Source organism: Bombina bombina, chromosome 12 (genome assembly GCF_027579735.1).
Source record: "Bombina bombina isolate aBomBom1 chromosome 12, aBomBom1.pri, whole genome shotgun sequence".
NCBI lineage: Eukaryota > Metazoa > Chordata > Amphibia > Anura > Bombinatoridae > Bombina > Bombina bombina.
The window spans coordinates 37,604,793-37,625,533 of record NC_069510.1 but is presented as its reverse complement, the minus strand read 5'-3'; the positions used below and the strand labels follow the sequence as shown (position 1 = coordinate 37,625,533).

Sequence of the window (20,741 nt, the reverse complement as noted above, 5' to 3'; positions counted from 1 at the left end):
TAGTGTCCCTTGTAAAACAAGGTAATCGGAGGTAAAAAGTATATTCATATAACTGTTGGTTATGCAAAACTGGGGAATGGATAAAAGGGATTTCTTTTAAAACGATACAAATTCTGGTTTAGACTTTCCCTCCACTTAAAGGGACAGTCTACCATAGAATTGTTGTTTTAAAAGATAGATAATCCCTTTATTACCCATTCCCCAGTTTTGCATAATCAAGTTATATGAATATACTTTTTACCTCTGTGATTACCTTGTATCTAGGAACCTTCTTCCAGCCCCCTGATCACATGACTGTGACTGTTTATTATCTATTGTCTTGTATTTAACATTGTATTGTGCTAGATCTTAAATAACCCCCTGTGCCTGAACAGTGTTATCTATATGGCCCACGTGTACTTTCTGTCTCTGTGTTGAAAAGAGATTTAAAAAGCATGTGATAAGAGGCAGCCCTCAAAGGCTTAGAAATTAGCATATGAGTCTACCTAGGTTTAGTTTAAACTAAGAATACCAAGAGAAAAAAACAAATTTGATGATAAAAGCACATTGGAAAGTTGATTAAAATTAAGTTCTATCTGAATAATGAGTTTAATTTATACTAGACTGTCCCTTTAAAGATTCCAGGCAAAAATCATTCAGGCTAATGGACCTTTGTTACATCTGGTTCAATAATGTTAGATCTAACATGCCAAAGGTGTTATTAAAGGGATACAAATGTGTTAGAGATTGAGGATTTATTTTTTTGGGGCGCATACAACATTTAAGTGTCAAAATAAAAGATAAAAAAATATATGAAATTCAATAGATCCACTAGTGTGTAGGATCACTCGCATATGTTTTCATGTGGATCTTATAACAAATCAAAATGTATCCAAAAAACCAAAGTATCAAATATACATAGTGATACAAAATAATAGTGATGTCTTAAACAAGTGATGTGTAAAGTTCATAAGGTTGTGAAAGTTCAAAACACTTATCCAAAGTAAGTATAGAATCTCTCCCAAAACCTCTGAAATGGTGTACTACTGATCTCCACAAGATCCAAACGGTCACGGCAAGCTGCTTCAAAATTTGTTATTCAAATTCATGTTCTGTAACGTGTAAAAAGAAAAAGGCGCCACCATAGTGCACAATCAATGTAGGTCAGAACCAGCGCACGTGTTCTTACAAGATTCAAGGTAAAGTTGCCCAACTTCTCCCGTGTTCTCCAAGCCGCTCGATGTTCCAGCCGGCTGCCACAAACAGGATTCAAAGAAGTTGTACAACACTGCAGTATTCGAAATAAAAGCTTTTCCCAGCTCCAATATAGCCTCTACACTCAGTGTGATGTTAAAAGGCAGTGCTGGTTCCAATGTAGTAAAATAATGCTCGTGGATAAGCCTAATATTATAAAAAGACTTTAATCTTAAGATATAAAAACACAACGTTTCACGATCTGAACTGACCGTTTCATCAGGTGTAAACACAGGATTAAAATATCCACGGCTTTAAATAAACTTTTTTGGCGTCCTAGGGGCTTTGTGTAAACGTGCAATGTAAAACATTTGTGTTCACCTATGTGTAAAACCTTTGCGCAAGCGCAGTAAAGCCCCTAGGACGCCAAAAAAAGTTTCTTTAAAGCCGTGGATATTTTAATCCTGTGTTTACACCTGATGAAACGGTCAGTTCAGATCGTGAAATGTTGTGTTTTTGTATCTTAAGATTAAAGTCTTTTTATAATATTAGGCTTATCCACGAGCATTATTTTACTACATTGGAACCAGCACTGCCATTTAACATCACACTGAGTGTAGAGGCTATATTGGAGCTGGATATAAGGAGAAAACAGAAGAGCGCAGACACGATTCAAGTGTAGATTTCCAACTTTAATTATAGCCACACGCTATGTATATACTCACAAGAAATACGATTTATACAGGCACATATGATAAAAATGTTCCCCTTCGTAGTCAATAGTTCATGAAGATTAACAATAGAACGTCTGTATTTGCAAAATATACTGACCCTTTCATGCGGGGATGCAAGCAGTGACCCTCAGAACTTCCGTGTAAGGTTTTCCTACCAGTGATATGCGTGTACCACGTGATACCGGAACTCCTACGGCGGCTTCCCAGGGTCAAAATAACAAAGTAGCTACTGTCTGTTCTACGCGTTTCGTCCCTCAACGGAGGGACTTTGTCAAGAACTGCCTCTGTTTCCGTGTTAGACTCTTTTATAGCGGTTTGTATAGGTCTTTAAACCAATTATAAGTGCCATAACGGAAATAGAATGTTAACATGAGAATTACTGAAAAACAATATGTCACAATGTTAAAATCGATAAAACAACTAATTGTTAGAACATATTAGATCATTATATTCTATCCCGGTCACATTAATAAAAGAAAATTTCTAAATGCAAATTGATAAAAAGATTCTAGATACACATTAATTACATATTCCTAATTTCCTCATGTACTAACAAATTGATTACTTATTGTTTCTTAATACAATGAATAATTAAATATTACATCCAATTTTATTAATATTACCTATTCATATAAATATATACATATAAAACACATATAAATATAAATATAAAATTTGCCCATATCAAAAAGTGCATATGTGCATACATTCATAAACACTATAACGTTATAAAAATTGATTAATTTAATTTATTGAAAGAATTAAAAAGTCTAATACATAAAATTACACTACTACTTTCTCGAATTCTAAATAGTAAAAAATATGTTATAATAATATGCACAAGTTAATATATGCAAATTATACTACTACAGATATGCTAGAATGTCCAATTCAATGTTCAGTCCCTTAGGTTCTAGACAATCTAGAGTTTTTATCCAAAACGTTTCTCTGTCGCAGTCTTAGTAACCTATTTGTATCCCATTTATCTGGGGGCACCCATTCTATAATGTTAACACTTAAATCGTTGGGATTTTGGTTATGGTAGATATTTAAATGTTGGGATACACTATGATTTTCAAATCCATTAATGATATTGTTTACGTGTTCCCTTATTCTATACTTGATTTTACGTTTCGTTCTCCCTACATAGATCATTCCACATTTACAGGATAGCTGGTATACTACGTATGTGGTGTGACAAGAACATCTACTCTTAGTCATACTTTTTGTTTCCATTATAGTTACAAAATTGCATGTTATTAGGAGAAATGAGGGGGCACAGTATACATTCCTTTTGTTTACAAGGAAAAAGGCCACATTTGGCTCCACACCAACTGGTTAAGTTTCCTTCTTTTAGTGGCTGACGGAGTTTTGTGGGTGCTATATAGTTTTTAATGTCCTTGTTTTTTCTAAAGACTATCAGGTTTATCTGCTAGTATTTTATCAAGGATAGGATCTAATTTCAAAACCTTCCAATGCTTGTTTAAAATCTTCTTTATTTTATAGTGTTGACTGTTGTATTTAGTTATAAATTTTGGACCCCTTGTATATCTATCTACAAGTTTATTAGTGTGTTTTGATTTTGTCTTAGGTTTGATAAGATCCATTCTGTCTATATTTTCCACTCTTGCCCTAGTTTCTCGTAATAAATCTGGATTATATCCCTTTTGTAGAAATTTATAAGTTAAAATCTCAGATTCTTTGTTATAATCGTTTTTATCAGTACAATTTATTTTTATCCTTTGGTACTGACCCAAGGGGATATTGTTTTTCCATTTTTTCAGGTGGCCACTTCTTGCGTTTAGTAAACTATTCCTATCTGTGGTTTTGTGATAATTCCTAACCGCAACTTGATTCGTAATTGGATCAGAGTAGAGGGTGAGATCTAAAAATGAAATGGATGAGGAAGAAATTTCATGGGTGAACTTTAAATTATATTTATTAGAATTAAGATAATTCATAAATAAATTAATACTTTCGGAAGGCCCTTCCCATATTAAAATATCATCGATAAAACGATAGTATTTGATGATATTTTCTTTAAAAGGATTATTATTCCATATAGTGTTGGACTCAAAATGGGACATATACAAATTTGCATATGATGGGGCAAAGGTTGTCCCCATCGCAGTCCCCTGAATCTGTTTGTAATAGATTCCTTCAAAAAGAAAATAATTGTGGGTTAATATGAATAAAATAGAATCCGCAATAAAGGATATTTGGTCTTTAGGTAATTTAATAGTATCCAATGTTTCTATAATTATTGATGTCCCCAACAAATGTGGTATACTGGTATATAATGTGGAGACATCACATGTAACCCATATATATTCGTGTTTCCACATTAGGCCTTCGAATTTATTAATAACATCAATAGTGTCTCTGAGATAGGCTCTTGTGTTAGTGACTACAGGTTGTAGATAGTAGTCAATATATTTTGATAAATTATCACACAAAGAGCCTATCCCAGAGACAATAGGTCTCCCCGGTGGATTATGTGCATCTTTGTGCACCTTGGGCAAGTGGTAAAAACAGGCTATTTTCGGTGCTATTTCATTTAGATAGTGAAATTCTTCTGTATTCAATATATTCAATGCTTTTGCCTCTATTAGATGGTGTTGTAGTTCTTTTTTGTATTTTTCCGTTGGGTTATATGTAAGGGGGAGATACGTTGTTTTATCTTGTAAGAGACGGTGTGCCTCTCCAAGATAATCTTTCCTATTCTGTACAACAATTCCCCCTCCCTTATCAGCTGCTCTGAAAATTATATCAGTGCACTTACTTAGATGTTTTAATGCCTCCCGTTCTCCTTTGGTTAGGTTATCACTATACATATTAAATACAGAATTCTTGTTTTTACTTATATTTCTATTCCTTGATATTGACTCTATCTTGGCATACCAATTTATTGAAAATTCTTATATGTTCTGTTTGGCTGTATGTGGGGTAAAAAACAGATTTCCTTTTAAGAGAACAATGCTGAACTGAAAAGTCTTCCCCCTCATCATATAAGGATAAGTCTAACAAATTTAATTCCTCTGGGTTCGGACCCCCTTGTATGATATCTTGTGACTCTATCTGATTCATTATTTCTGTAATTTCCTCATCCAATGTGTTGGAATAAAAATCGTGATCTATATTATATTCAATTTCATTTTTGTGAAAATGTCTTTTTAGTGTAATATTTCTAATAAAACTCTGTATATCAATGAAGGTATCAAAAGAATTAAAATTGCTTGTGGGCGCAAAATTCATGCCTTTAATAAGCAAGCTAAGTTCATCCTTTGTAAATTCTCTATTAGATAAATTAAAAATCATTTTCATTCCTTCCTCTAATTCCACCTTTCTCTGTTTCTCTTTCCTTGATTTTGTTCCCCCTCTACTTCCCCTATATCTTCTTCTTCTAACGGTCTCTTGGGGTTTCTCTGTTGCACAGGATGTTCTGTTATGGGGCAACTTGTTTTCCCTCCCCCTATAAGAACTGAAATGGACTCATAAACATAAGTATTTTATTGCTAATCAGTTTTATTATATGGGGTATTTCTTATATATGTGTGTGATGTTTTATGCATATTAGTGCAAATATTTTACAACATACATAGGATTTTTTCTTGACACCTATATATACTTGTTTGCGCTTCTCTGTTTTCAGCCCTTCCGTGTGGAGGGTTAAAAAACAAGTGTCTATATATATTTTATTATATTGGAGCTGGGAAAAGCTTTTATTTCGAATACTGCAGTGTTGTACAACTTCTTTGAATCCTGTTTGTGGCAGCCCGTTGGAACATCAAGCGGCTTGGAGAACACGGGAGAAGTTGTCTGGGCAACTTTAAGAGTCCAGGAGGCCCTTGTAGCACTTGTCAAGTGCCTTGAATCTTTTAAGAACACACGTGTGCTGGTTCTGATCTACAACATTGATTGTGCACTATGGTGGCGCCTTTCTTTTTATACGCTATTAAAGGGACATGATACCCATATGTTAAATCTCTTAAATGTTGTGCAGCATAATTGTAAAAGTCTGACAAGAAAATATTAGCTGACAATCTCTATGAGAAGAAAATTTACCTTAAAATTGTTTTAATTTACAAGTTTAAGTGCTTTGTGAACAGTAATCCTGCTGCTGTCAGCTGTATGTTGAAGAAAACTGTCAACCCGCTTCATCATTGCTCATGTCACACTTTGCTTTACTGTAATCTTGCGAGATTTCATAATAAACATGACTGCAACACATGCCAGATACATGATCCTTTTCCAGTCTTGGGACTAGCATCCTGATTGGCTGCTTAAAATCACTTGTAATGGGATTTAACTTCTGAAGAAATTGAGGTACAGTATCTTCCTTTTTTATATAGCGACGGTGATATTTTCCAGTCAGATTTTTGTAGCTATGCTGCCTCACTTTCAAGTGCTTTGGTATTTGGGTATCATGTCCCTTTAATAATAAAATTGTGGGAGCCTATATGTATTCAAATGGAGTGCCAGCCCCTCATAAACAATTGGACAGAAAGGTATACAATTTGACAGATATTAGATCAGGTATGATTATTCAGTTTTGTTAGACTTAACATGAATAGGTATTCAATTAGGGGGGCCTAGCCCCCTACTTAAAAATGTCAGTTGAAAAACATTCAGGCTAATAGATGTTTCTTAGATCAGTTTAGATTAAGTGTTTGACACACAAGCTGGCTTTAATAATCATATTGTAGGAGCCTCTTATCGGGTGCCAACCAACCTAAACCAGATAAGCCCCCCAAATCAAAATTATAAAAGGCTAATCGACCTTTGATAGATTAGGTTAAAGTGTTACATAAGATCCAAAAGGTGTTATTAAAGGGATAGTTAAGTCCAAATTAAAGTTTCATGATTCAGATAGGGCATGCAGTTTTAAACAACTTTCTAATTAACTTATCAAATTTGCTTTGTTCTCTTGTTGTTAGTTGAAAGCTAAACATAGGTAGGCTCATATGCTAATTTCTAAGCCATTGAAGGCTGCCTCTCATCTAAATGCATTTGACAGTTTTTCATAGCTAAATGGCGTTATTTCATGTGTTTCATATAGATAACATTGTGCTCATGCACGTGAAGTTATTTAAGAGTCAGCACTAATTAAATAAAATGTAAGTCTGTCAAAAGATCTGAGGGGCAGTCAGCAGGAGCTTAGCTACAAGGTAATTAGAGGTAAAAAGTATATTTCTATAACAGTGTTGGTTATGTAAAACTGGGGTATGGTAAAAGGGATTATCTATCTTTTTAAGCAATAACATTTTTGGTGTTTACTATCCCTTTAATTAGTATATTGTGGGAGCTTCTATATATTATGGGATACCAGCACCCCTCTAACAAACAGTACAACAAATAGCTATATTTTTTAGATCAGATGTAGTCTGTTTTATTTTTAAGATATAAAATAGGTGGTGATGGGTTATCTCTTAACCCGTTTGCTTCCAGGAAATTCAGAGAAGAACTTGTCCAAAATACTGGTGAATTAGCATTTTTGCTATCACTCCATTCAAACAGAAATAGACCCTTGATTTTATTTACCTATCAAAACTATATATATATATATATATATATATATATATATATATATATATATATATATATATATATATATATATATATATATTGATCTTCCATGCCACCATTTCACTGCCAAATGTGATTAAATAAGAAATTTACTTTCTTTCATGTAATTGGCAAGAGTCCATGAGCTAGTGACATATGGGATATACAATCCTACCTGGAGGGGCAAAGTTTCCTAAACCTCAAAATGCCTATAAATACACCCCTCACCACACCCATAATTCAGTTTTACAAACTTTGCCACCTATGGAGGTGGTGAAGTAAGTTTGTGCTAAGATTTCTACGTTGATATGCGCTTCTCAGCATTGTTGCCAGATTCCTCTGAGTACAGCGAATGTCAGAGGGACGTGAAGGGAGTATCACTTATTGAATACGATTATTTCCCTAACGGGGGTCTATTTCATAGGTTCTGTTATCGGTTGTAGAGAGAGATCTCCTACCTCGCTTTTAAGATTGACGATATACTCTCAATTTACCATTACCTCTATTAATAACTGTTTTAGTACTGGTTTGGCTATCTGCTATATGTGGATGGGTGTCTTTTGGTAAGTATGTTTTTTATTTCTTAAGACACCTCAGCTATGGTTTGGCACTTTATGCATTTATATAAAGTTCTAAATATATGTATTGTACTTATATTTGCCATGAGTCAGGTTCATGAATTTCCTTCTGCAGACTGTCAGTTTCATATTTGGGGAATATAAACATTTTTTTAAAGAAATTTCTTACCTGGGGTTTAGTCTTTTTTTCAATTGACTATTTCTTGCAAATTGCGGGCGGTATTAGGCCCACGGGTGAGTCAAATGCTAAACTTTATTACGTCCTTGGCGCAAAAAAATACGTCTGACGCAACTTCGTCATTTCCGGCGTCATACTCGACGCAGAGTCCTTTCACACAGTTGCGTCGGTGACGCGAGTGTCATTTCCGGTTATTTTTGGCGCCAAAAAAGTTTGTTACGTTGTGCGTCATACTTGGCGCCAAACTTTCATTTCAATACCCCATTCATGTTTGCCTCTTGCCTTTTTCTCTATCAAAGGGCTATGCTATTTGCATTTCCCATTCCTGAAACTGTCATATAAGGAAATTGATAATTTTGCTTTATGTTTTTTCTCTTACATTTTGCAAGATGTCTCAATCTGATCCTGCCTCAGAAGTTTCTGCTGGAACATTGCTGCCTGACATCGATTCTACCAAAGCTAAGTGGATTTGTTGTAAAATTGTAGAAATTATTTCGCCGAATGTCATTTGTAATAGTTGTCATGATAAACTTTTACATGCAGATAGTGTATCCATCAGTAATAGTACATTGCCAGTTGCAGTTCCTTCAACTTCTAATGTGCATGATATACCTGTAAATTTTAAGAATATTGTTTCTGATTCTATGCTGAAGGCTTTGTCTGCATTTCCACCTAATAAATGTAAAAGGTCTTTAAAAACTTCTCATTCAGTTGATGAAATTTCAAATGACCAACAATATTATAATTTATCCTCTTCTGATGAGGATCTATCTGATACAGAAGATCCTTCCTCGGACATTGACACTGACAAATCTACTTATTTATTTAAAATAGAGTATATACGTTCATTAAAATAAGTGTTAATTACTTTGGATGTTGAGGTAACCAGTCCTATTGACGTTCAGTCTAATAAACGTTTAAATGCTGTTTTTAAACCTGTGGTTTCCCCAGGGGTTTTTCCTATTCCTGAGGCTATTTCTGATATGATTTCTAAGGAATGGAATAAGCCAGGTACATTTTATTCCTTCTACAAGGTTTAAAAAATTGTATCCTTTACCAGCAAAATCTATAGCGTTTTGGGAAAAAATCCCCAAAGTTGATGGGGCTATTTTTACTCTTGCTAAATGTACCACTATTCCTATGGAAGATAGTACTTCCTTTAAGGATCCTTTAGATAGGAAGCTTGAATCTTATCTAAGGAAGGCCTATTTATATTCAGGTCATCTTCTCAGACCTGCAATTTCTTTGGCTGATGTTGCAGCTGCATCAACTTTCTGGTTGGAGAATTAAGCGCAACAGGAATTGGATTCTGACTTATCAGGCATTATTCGCTTACTGCAATATGCTAATTTTATTTGTGATGCCATTTTTTATATTATCAAAATTGATGTTAGATCCATGTCTTTAGCTATATTAGCTAGAAGAGCTTTGTGGCTTAAATCTTGGAATGCTGATATGACATCTAAATCTAGATTACTCTTTCTTTCCAAGGTAATAATTTATTTGGTTCTCAGTTGGATTCTATTATTTCAACTGCCTCAGGATAAAAAACCTAAGGGTATATCTAAGGCTTCTAACTGTTTTCGTTCCTTTCGTCAGAATAAGGAACAAAAACTCAATCCTGCCCCCAAGGAATTTGCTTCCAATTGGAAGCCTTCCTCAAATTGGAATAAATCCAAGCCATTTAGGAAACAAAAGTTGGCCCCTAAGTCCGCATGAAGGTGCGGCCCTCATTCCAGCTCAGCTGGTAGGGGGCAGATTAAGGTTTTTCAAGGATATTTGGATAAAATCTGTCCAAAATCAATGGATTCAAAGCATTCTCTCAAGGGTATCGAATAGGATTCAGAGTAACACCTCCTGTGAAGATTTTTTCTCTTGCGTATCCCAGCAAATCCAGTAAAAGCTCAGGCTTTCCTGAAGTTTCAGACCTGTAGTCTTCAGGGGTAATCATGCCAGTTCCTTTTCAGGAACAAGGTTTGGGGTTTTATTCAAATCTATTCATTGTTCCAAAGAATTTATTCAGACCAGTTCTGGATCTGAAAATTTTGAATCGTTATGTAAGTACCAATTTTCAAGATGGTGACTATGACTATTCTGAATTTTGTTCAGCAAGGACATATGTCCACAATAGACTTGCAGGATGCATACCTTCATATTCTGATTCATCCAGAACATTATCAGTTTCTGAGATTCTCTTTTCTAAACAAGCATTACCAATTTGTTGCTCATCCATTTGGCCTAGCAACAGCTCCAAGAATCTTTTCAAAGGTTCTGGGTGCCCTACTCTCTGTAATCAGATAACAGGGTATTGCTGTGTTTCCTTATTTGGATGATATCTTGGTACTAGCTCAGTCTTTACGTACTGCAGAATCTCACACAAATCAACTAGTTTCTTCTGAAACATGGTTGGAGGATCAATTTACCAAAAAGTTTCTTGATTCCTCAGACAAGGGTCACCTTTTTAGACTTCCAGATAGATTCAGTGTCCATGACTGTCTCTAACAGACAAGAGACATTTAAAATTGGTTGCAGCCTGCCGGCACCTTCAGTCTGTCATTCCCTTCAGTGGCTATGTGCATGGAAGTTTTAGGTCTCATGACTGCAGCATCGGACGCGATCCCCTTTGCTCATTTTCACGAGACCTCTTCAGCTTTGTATGCTGAATCAATGGTGCAGGGATTATACAAAGATATCACAATTAATATCCTTAAATCCCAATGTACGACACTCTCCGACATGGTGGATAGATCACCATTGTTTAGTTCAAGGGGCTTTTGTTTGGCCAACCTGGACTGATCACAACAGATGCGAGTCTTTCAGGTTGGGGAGCTGTTTGAGGATCTCTGTGCAATTCTCAGAGCTCTTCAGTTTTGGCCTCTGTTAAAGAGAGAACCGTTCATTTGTTTTCAGACAGACAATATCACAACAGTGGCATATGTCAATAAGGGTGTGACTCACAGTCCCCAAGCTATGAAAGAAGTATCTCGGATACTTGTTTGGGCGGAATCTAGCTCCTGTCTAATCTCTGCGGTGCATATCCCAGGTGTAGACAATTGGGTGGCGGATTATCTCAGCCGCCAGACTCTACATCCATGGGAGTGGTCTCTCCTTCCAGATGTGTTTTCTCAGATTGTTCAGATGTGGGGTCTTCCAGAGAGATCTCATGGCCTCTCATCTAAACAAGAAACTTCCCAGATACCTGTCCAGGGATGTTCAGGCGGAAGCAGTGGATGCGCTTACACTTCCTTGGTGTTATCATCCTGCTTACATTTTCCTGCCTCTAGGTCTTCAAAGAGTGATCTCCAAAATCATTATGGAACAATCATTTGTGTTGCTGGTGGCTCCAGCATGGCCACACAGGTTTTGGTATGCGGATCTGGTTTGGATGTCCAGTTGCCCGCCTTGTCCACTTCCTTTACGGCCAGACCTATCTCAAGCTCCGTTTTTCCATCAGGATCTCGAATCATTAAATTTGAAGGTATGGAAATTGAATGCTTAGTACTAAGTCATAGAGGTTTCTCTGACTCAGTGATTAATACTATGTTACAAGCTCGTAAATCTGTCTCTAGAAAGATTTATAGAGTATGGAAGACTTAAATTTCATGGTGTTCTTCTCATAAATTCTCCTGGCATTCTTTTAGAATTCCTAGAATTTTGCAGTTTCTTCAGGATGGTTTGGATAAGTGTTTGTCTGCAAGTTCCTTAAAAGGACAAATCTCCGCTCTTTCTGTTTTATTTCACAAAGATTGCTATACTTTCTGATATACATTGTTTTGTACAGGCTTTAGTTCATATTAAGCCTGTTATTAAATCAATTTCTACTCCTTGGAGTCTTAATTTGGTTCTGAAGGCTTTACAGGCTCCTCCACTTGAACCTATGCATTCTTTGGACATTAAACTACTTTCTTGGAAAGTGTTGCTCCTTTTGGCCATCTCTTCTGCTAGAAGAGTTTCTGAGTTATCTGCTCTTTCTTGTGAGTCTCCTTTTCTGATTTTTCATCAGGATAAGGCAGTTTTGCAGACTTCTTTTCAATTTTTACCTAAGGTTGTGAATTCTAACATACTTATATACATATGTACTTAATGCCCTATAACTTGCAAAGAACATGTAAACATTGGGTATTTCTAAACTCAGGACAAAATTTAGAAACTATTTAGCATGGGTGTTTTTTGGTGGTTGTAGATGTGTAACAGATTTTGGGTGTCAGAAAGTGTTTTTTTCCAATTTTTCCTCATATTTTATAAATTTTTTTATAGAAATTATAAGATATGATAAAAATAATGGTATCTCTAGAAAGTCCATTTAATGGCGAGAAAAACGGTATATAATGTGTGGGTATAGTAAATGAGAGGAAAATTACAGCTAAACCCAAACACCGCAGAAATGTAAAAATTGCCCTGGTCCTTAATGGAAAGAAATTGAAAAATGGCCTTGTCCTTAAGGGGTTAAAAAAAGTAATCACTGCTGCCTATTTTCTGTTCCTATTAGCCCACACTTTTGAAGGAGATTGTTTTGAACGTGTTGATCCAGTGCTTGATTTCCTATGTAAGCTGCCATATTGTAGCGTGCGTTACAGGGGCACAGTAGTCACATGTATATAGCAAATAATCAAAAAAATGGAACAAAACAGTAGTCACATGGTCATTATGCAGTCATGTGACACACACCGTATTGTCTATACATATACAGTACTTAGAGGAATCACATCTCTGCCTACAGCGTGTGAGCTGCAGTGTCTGAAGTTATTTTTCAGTGAGGGTATAAATATATTTAATTTCCCAGTCTATGTATATAAAAACCATTATGCAGCAGGATTTAAATAAAATGCTTATAACTAGTGCTTCTGTTTTTAACTCTCCCCCCTCCCAGTTTATTTATAAAAACGCTGCCCACAAGTTTTATTCTCTAAGCAGATCCATTTTCGGTGTAATAATTGTCAATTACTGACATGCTCTGGGAGAGGGAGGAAGCTCTCCCAGCACGCTGCATATAATTTGTGCAAAAGATTTCTGCTTTTTGTGACCTCTCCTGAATGTAAATCACTAAGGGCTGACACCCAGCTTACTGAACGTTTAGCAAGGATCCTATGCATTATTTAGCAGTGTGATTTACTCCTGTCACGCCCTCTGATCACAGGAGTTTGACTGTTTCTGCAGAAGGTGTGAAAGACAGGAGTAGATCACACTGCTAAATAATGCTTATGATCCTTGATAAACATTTCACTGAATGTTCTTTTTAAAAACATTATTGGCTATTTTTGTCTAAATATAATTGATGTATAGGTCTAAATGATTTCTGCTTAGCAATATTGCTTCATAATATATTTTTACTTTAATTTTGTTGCTAACTAAAGAGAGATACGGGTGTAAATGCAGTTATGTGAGTTTGTGACGTCACGGATAGTGCAATTTTTTTTATTTTAAACCACCTGTTTGCGGAAATGTATAATCACTTTGTCAGCATACTTTTAATGATTTTAATCGCTCTTGAGAAAGACGGCTTGTTGCCGTTGAAATGCGCTGAGCAATAAAACGTTTTTACCTTACAAGTGATACGCCTGTTTTTTATTAAGGAGCTGAACACCCAACTCTTATGTGTATATACACTGCACAAAAAAATAAAGGGAACACTAAAATAACACATCCTAGATCTGAATGAATAAAATATTCTAATTAAATACTTTGTTCTTTACATAGTTGAATGTGCTGACAACAAAATCACACAAAAATTAAAAAATGGAAATCAAAATTTTCAACCCATGGAGGTCTGGATTTGGAGTCACACTCAAAATTAAAGTGGAAAAACACACTACAGGCAGATCCAACTTTGATGTAATGTCCTTAAAACAAGTCAAAATGAGGCTCAGTAGTGTGTGTGGCCTCCACGTGCCTGTATGACCTCCCTACAACGCCTGTGCATGCTCCTGATGAGGTGGCGGATGGTCTCCTGAGGGATCTCCTCCCAGACCTGGACTAAAGCATCCACCAACTCCTGGACAGTCTGTGGTGCAAAGTGAAGTTGGTGGATGGAGCGAGACATGATGTCCCAGATGTGCTCAATTGGATTCAGGTCTGGGGAACGGGAGGGCCAGTCCATAGCATCAATGCCTTCGTCTTGCAGGAACTGCTGACACACTCCAGCCACATGAGGTCTAGCATTGTCTTGCATTAGGAGGAACCCAGGGCCAACCGCACCAGCATATGGTCTCACAAGGGGTCTGAGGATCTCATCTTGATACCTAATGGCAGTCAGGCTACCTCTGGCGAGCACATGGAGGGCTGTTCGGCCCCTCAAAGAAATGCCACCCCACACAATTACTGACCCACTGCCAAACTGGCCATGCTGGAGGATGTTGCAGGCAGCAGAACGTCCTCCACGGCGTCTCCAGACTGTCACGTCTGTCAAATGTGCTCAGTGTGCCCCTGCTTTCATCTGTGAAGAGCACAGGGCGCCAGTGGCGAATTTGCCAATCTTGGTGTTCTCTGGCAAATGTCAAACGTCCTGCACGGTGTTGGACTGTAAGCACAACCCCCACCTGTTGACGTTGGGTCCTCATACCACCCTCATGGAGTCTGTTTCTGACCGTTTGAGCAGACACATGCACATTTGTGGCCTGCTGGAGGTCATTTTGCAGGGCTCTGGCAGTGCTCCTCCTGTTCCTCCTTGCACAAAGGCGGAGGTAGCGGTCCTGCTGCTGGGTTGTTGCCCTCCTACGGCCTCCTCCACGTCTCCTGATGTACTGGCCTGTCTCCTGGTAGCGCCTCCATGCTCTGGACACTACGCTGACAGACACAGCAATCCTTCTTGCCACAGCTCGCACTGATGTGCCATCCTGGATGAGCTGCACTACCTGAGCCACTTGTGTGGGTTGTAGACTCCGTCTCATGCTACCACTAGAGTGCAAGCACCACCAGCATTCAAAAGTGACCATAACATCAGCCAGAAAGCATAGGAACTGAGAAGTGGTCTGTGGTCACCACCTGCAGAACCACTCCTTTATTGGGGGTGTCTTGCTAATTGCCTATAATTTCCACCTGTTGTCTATCCCATTTGCACAACAGCATGTGAAATTGATTGTCACTCAGTGTTGCTTCCTAAGTGGACAGTTTGATTTCACAGAAGTGTGATTGACTTGGAGATACATTGTGTTGTTTAAGTGTTCCCTTTTATTTTGAGCAGTGTATTTACTCATTTCACATATATTGGTGGATAGTGCATGATTGTGAACCTTTCTATGCAGAATTACTGTCCGCGTCTGAATGTGACTACTGTGTATAAGCGCATCCAAGCTTTAGTACATTTTTAAGTCAGTCCGGGAGAAAACAGGGTCTGCTGCGGTCACAGCTTTAGAGAGTATTCATTTATTTCTTCCATTGTTACCACTTTTTTTTTCTTGTAAAATAAACCTATTAACCCCTAAACCGCTGCCCCCACATCGCGACTACCTAAATTAAATTAACCCCTAAACCTAACACCCCTTAACTTTAAATTAAATTTACAATATACTACCTTAAAATAAATTAAAACTTACCTGTGAAAAAAATAAAACCTAAGCTTAAACTACAAAAAATAACATTACATTTAAATAAAAACTGAACATTACCAAAAAATTGCTAAAATTTTAAGAAACCCTAACATAAAAAAAATGCTACAATTACAAAAATAAAAAACCTTGCATTAAATCCATGTGCGGAAGACTATCGAATGAATAGGACCCTCCACGTTGCTGATGACCGCCACCACTCTGGATTCGCCCTCTGAAGACCCCCTCCGCACCTGGCAAGAAGATAATCCCGCGATGGAAGATGGGTCTGCTTGGATGAAGACCTTTCGCTCCTGGGAACAAGATGGATCACCAGACTTCAGTAATGGTGAGTACCTATTTTAGGGTTAGTGTTTTTTTTTTGGGGGGGGGGTTATGGGCTGTAAGAATGGATTGCCCTTTTAAGGGCAATAACCATATAAATGCCCCTCTAGGGGCAATGGGTAGATCAGCTTTTTTAGTAAGTTGCTTTTTTTTATTTTGGAGGGTTGGGTGGGGGTTGTATTTTTTTTTAATGCCCTACAAAAAGCCCTTTTTAGGTTTTAATTTTTTATTGTTGCAAATTTTCTTTTTTGTCATGTTTTTTTTTTATTGTAGCAAATTTATTTTTGTTGTGAGTTTTTTATTTAAATGTAATGTTGCTTTTTTTTTGTAGTTTAAGCTTAGGTTTTATTTCATAGTTGTTTTATTTATTTTTAGCTAGTTACGCTAAAAAGCTGAATGCCCTTTTAAAGGGCAGCAAAAGAGCCTATGCCCTTTTCAGGGCAATACCCATACAAATGCCCTTTTCAGGGCAATAGGTAGATTAGGTTTAACGTTATATTTTGTGGGTTTTGGGGGTGGGGGTTTGTAATGTTAGTGGGATTTGGGTTTTTCTTTTTTAGAAAGAGCTGTTAACTTTAGAGCAATGCCCTACAAAAGGCCCCTTTAAGGGCCCTTGGTAGCTTATTATAGATTAGGGATTTTTTTTATTTTGGGGTGTTTTTTTTTTAAAAAAAAGAGGGGTATTGGGATAGGAATAATTTTTGATAATTTCGGTTTTTTTGATGGAATGGTAGGTTTTTTATTTTGTAATTGTAGTTTTTTATTTTTATTTCACAGGTAAGTTTGTATTTATTTTAACTAGGTAGTTAGTAAATAGTTAATAACAATTTTTTTTACTAACTAGTCTACCTAGTTAAAATAAATACAAACTAGCCTGCGAAATAAAACCTAAGCTAGCTACAATATAACTTGTCGCTAGCTTAGGTTTTATTTCACAGGTAAATTACTTTGTATTTAAATAGGTATTTAGTTAGTAATGGTAACTTTAATTTAGTTATATTTTAATTATGTTAATTTTAGGGGGTGTTAGGGTTAATTTTAGGGGGTGTTAGGGTTAATTTTAGGGGGTGTTAGGGTTAATTTTAGGGGGTGTTAGGGTTAATTTTAGGGGGTGTTAGGGTTAATTTTAGGGGGTGTTAGGGTTAATTTTAGGGGGTGTTAGGGTTAATTTTAGGGGGTGTTAGGGTTAATTTTAGGGGGTGTTAGGGTTAATTTTAGGGGGTGTTAGGGTTAATTTTAGGGGGTGTTAGGGTTAGGGGTTTATATAGGTAAGTTACTTTGTATTTATATTTAAATAGGTATTAATTGTAACTGTTATTTGAATTGTTAGGGGTTGTTAGGTTTAAAGTTAGGGGGTGTTAGGTTTAGGGGTTAATATAATTTAATTTAGGTTATTGCGATGTGGGGGCTGGCAGTTTAGGGGTTATAGGTTTAGTCGGTATTGGTGATGTTTGTGAACGGTGGTTTAGGGGTTAATAGCTTTAGTTGGTGTGGGGGAGGTGCGGATTAGGGGTTAATAGGTTTAGTTTGTGTCGGCGATGTCGGGGTGCGGTTTCAGGGTTAATAAATTTGATTTTGTTATTTAGTCTGTGATAGGGGCGGAGGTTTAGGGGTAAATAGGTTTATGTAGTTTTAGTGATGTGGGGGGATGGCGATTTAGGGGTTAATAGCTTTATATCTCCACCCCTGCTCTCTTTCCCTCTGTCCTTTCTCATGTCAGCAACTGCTTATCTGGTATTTCTTCCTGGATGGCCTCTCATCACCTAAAGATTAACATGCTCAAGACTGAGCTCCTTATCCCCCCTTCAAGCTCTACGCAGACTTCTGACTTCTCTATCCCTGTTGATGGCATCACCATTTGAGTTACACTTGACTCAAATCTATCCTTCACCCCAATATCCAATTGCTTTCTACATCCTGCCGCAACTATCTACGCAATGTTTCCAAGCTTCAACCTTTTCTGTGCGCTAACACCACAAAGCAAATCCACTCCCTTGTTATTTCCCGACTTGACTACTGCAATAATCTACTTACTCTGGCCTAACTCTTTCCCGCTTCTCACCCTTCAATCCATCCTAAATGCATCTGCCAGGCTCATCCACCTTTCCCGTCGCTCTTTATCTGCTGCACCTCTCTGCGAGTCCCTTCATTGTCTCCCTATTTACAGCAGAATTAAATTCAAAATTCTCACCCTTGCATACAAAGCGCTCACCAACACTGCTCCCCTCAAATCAACAAGTATACTCCAGCCCGCCCATTACGATCCAACAATGACCTGCTCCTTGCATCCGTGGCTATCGCCTCTTCTCATGCTAGACTGCAGGACTTCTGTCGTGCAGCACCTACCCTCTGGAACACTCTCCCTTGTGCTGTCAGGATTTGCCCTAATCTTTTTCCTTTAAATGTTCCCTGAAGACTTTTCTGTTCAGAGAAGCCTACCACCCAACTCAATAATTTCTCTTACCTAACATTTCCCTCCTCTAACTCTGCATTAACATCTTTTTCAATCTTGCAGTCCTTACCTCCTGTTTCTCAACCTCCTACCCTTCTAGATTGTAAGTTCCCACGGGAATAGGGCCCTCAATTCCTCCTGTATGTTTGTAAATTTTGTCCTGTCTCTAAAAGTTTTATATTATTTAAATGAACTGTATCCATAGACAGCGCTACGGAATATGATGGCGCTTCATAAAGTGTAATAATTTTAGTGGCGGCGTGGGTGGTGGCGGCGGTTTAACATAATTTTGTTTCGGCAATCGCTGGAACATTAGTTAGAAATAACAATTCGGTCCGATAATTCAGTAACTGTTTCAAATGCATCCGAATTTCAAAATTTGAAACGACAAATAAATTCTGAAACTGAATTTTCGATTGTGCACAAGTCTATTGTAACTTTGATTTAAAGTTAGGGTTAAAAGGTTTATTTTAGTAGTCGCGATGTGGGGGGGTGGTTTGGCGGTTAATTGGTTTTAGTGTTGGCGATGTGGGGAGACGGTGGTTTAGGGGTTTATGTTGGGGCACTGGTTTTCAAACCTCTCCTCAGACCTCCCTAAAAGGCAACATTTTGAAGATATCTGAACTGGAGCACAGGTGAAACAATCAGCTGATTAGCTTCCAAGTTCTGTCCAGCAACAAGGTGGGCAGGGCAAGGAAACTCTCCCCAAGCAAAGCTTCTGAGGATGATCTTTGGCAGTATTTATGGCACCAGGGAAATTTACAGTTTTATACATCTATTTATGCACCCAAGGTTGGCTCAGGCCACTGATATAGTGTGCGGCAGTTTCCATCTGGAGTTACTGTGTGGGGGCTGCCACATTCTGCAATATTACACTGCAGGAGTCTTGTCTGAGCGGCTCGGAGTACGTGCACGTGTGCTTTGAATTGTGCCTCAGCATGGGCCTTTTCCTATTGCTCTAGAAGCTTTTATATCCACCAGATATAATTTAAGTGTAAGCTACAGTGCTATATTATCACACAGCATTTGCTAGTACAGCTGTAAGCCACAGTGCTATATTACAGCATTAACTTGCACAGCTGTAAGCCACAGTGCTATATTATCAGGCAGCATTTACTTGCACAGCTGTAAGCCAGTGCTATATTATCAGGCAGCATTTACTTGCACAGCTGTAAGCCAGTGCTATATTATCAGGCAGCATTTACTTGCACAGCTGTAAGCCAGTGCTATATTATCAGGCAGCATTAACTTGCACAGCTGTAAGCCGCAGTGCTATATTATCCCGCAGCATTAACTTGCATAGCTGTAAGCCAGTGCTATATTATCAGGCAGCATTTACTGGCACAGCTGTAAGCCAGTGCTATATTATCAGGCAGCATTAACTTGCACATCTATAAGCCGCAGTGCTATATTATCCCGCAGCATTTACTTGCACATATGTAAGAGTGATATATTATCATGCAGCATTTACTTGTACAGCTGTAAGTCACAGTACTATATTATGCTGCATTGACTTGCACAGCTGTAAGTTAGTGCTATTATGTAACATTAACTTGCACAGCTGTAAGACAGTGCTATATTATCCCGCAGCATTAACTTGCATAGCTGTAAGCCAGTGCTATATTATCAGCCAGCATTTACTTGCACAGCTGTAAGCCAGTGCTATATTATCAGGCAGCATTAACTTGCACATCTATAAGCCGCAGTGCTATATTATCCCGCAGCATTTACTTGCACATATGTAAGAGTGATATATTATCATGCAGCATTTACTTGTACAGCTGTAAGTCACAGTACTATATTATGCTGCATTGACTTGCACAGCTGTAAGTTAGTGCTATTATGTAACATTAACTTGCACAGCTGTAAGACAGTGCTATATTATCCCGCAGCATTAACTTGCATAGCTGTAAGCCAGTGCTATATTATCAGGCAGCATTTACTTGCACAGCTGTAAGCCAGTGCTATATTATCAGGCAGCATTAACTTGCACATCTATAAGCCGCAGTGCTATATTATCCCGCAGCATTTACTTGCACATATGTAAGAGTGATATATTATCATGCAGCATTTACTTGTACAGCTGTAAGTCACAGTACTATATTATGCTGCATTGACTTGCACAGCTGTAAGTTAGTGCTATTATGTAACATTAACTTGCACAGCTGTAAGACAGTGCTATATTATCCCGCA

The 20,741-nt window shown here is 37.5% G+C and overlaps 1 protein-coding gene across 1 annotated transcript in view; it reads right to left on the bottom strand.

Annotated features, from left to right (window-relative positions):
• Positions 1-1,133: 1,133 nt before the first annotated feature.
• The window catches only part of LOC128642647 (Golgi-associated plant pathogenesis-related protein 1-like), a 93,268-nt gene continuing 73,660 nt past the window's right edge, over positions 1,134-20,741 (bottom strand). The window contains exon 4 of the mRNA XM_053695429.1: positions 1,134-1,380. Within this exon, the coding sequence (XP_053551404.1) occupies positions 1,134-1,380 (247 nt within the window). The remainder of the gene's footprint in view (positions 1,381-20,741) is intronic.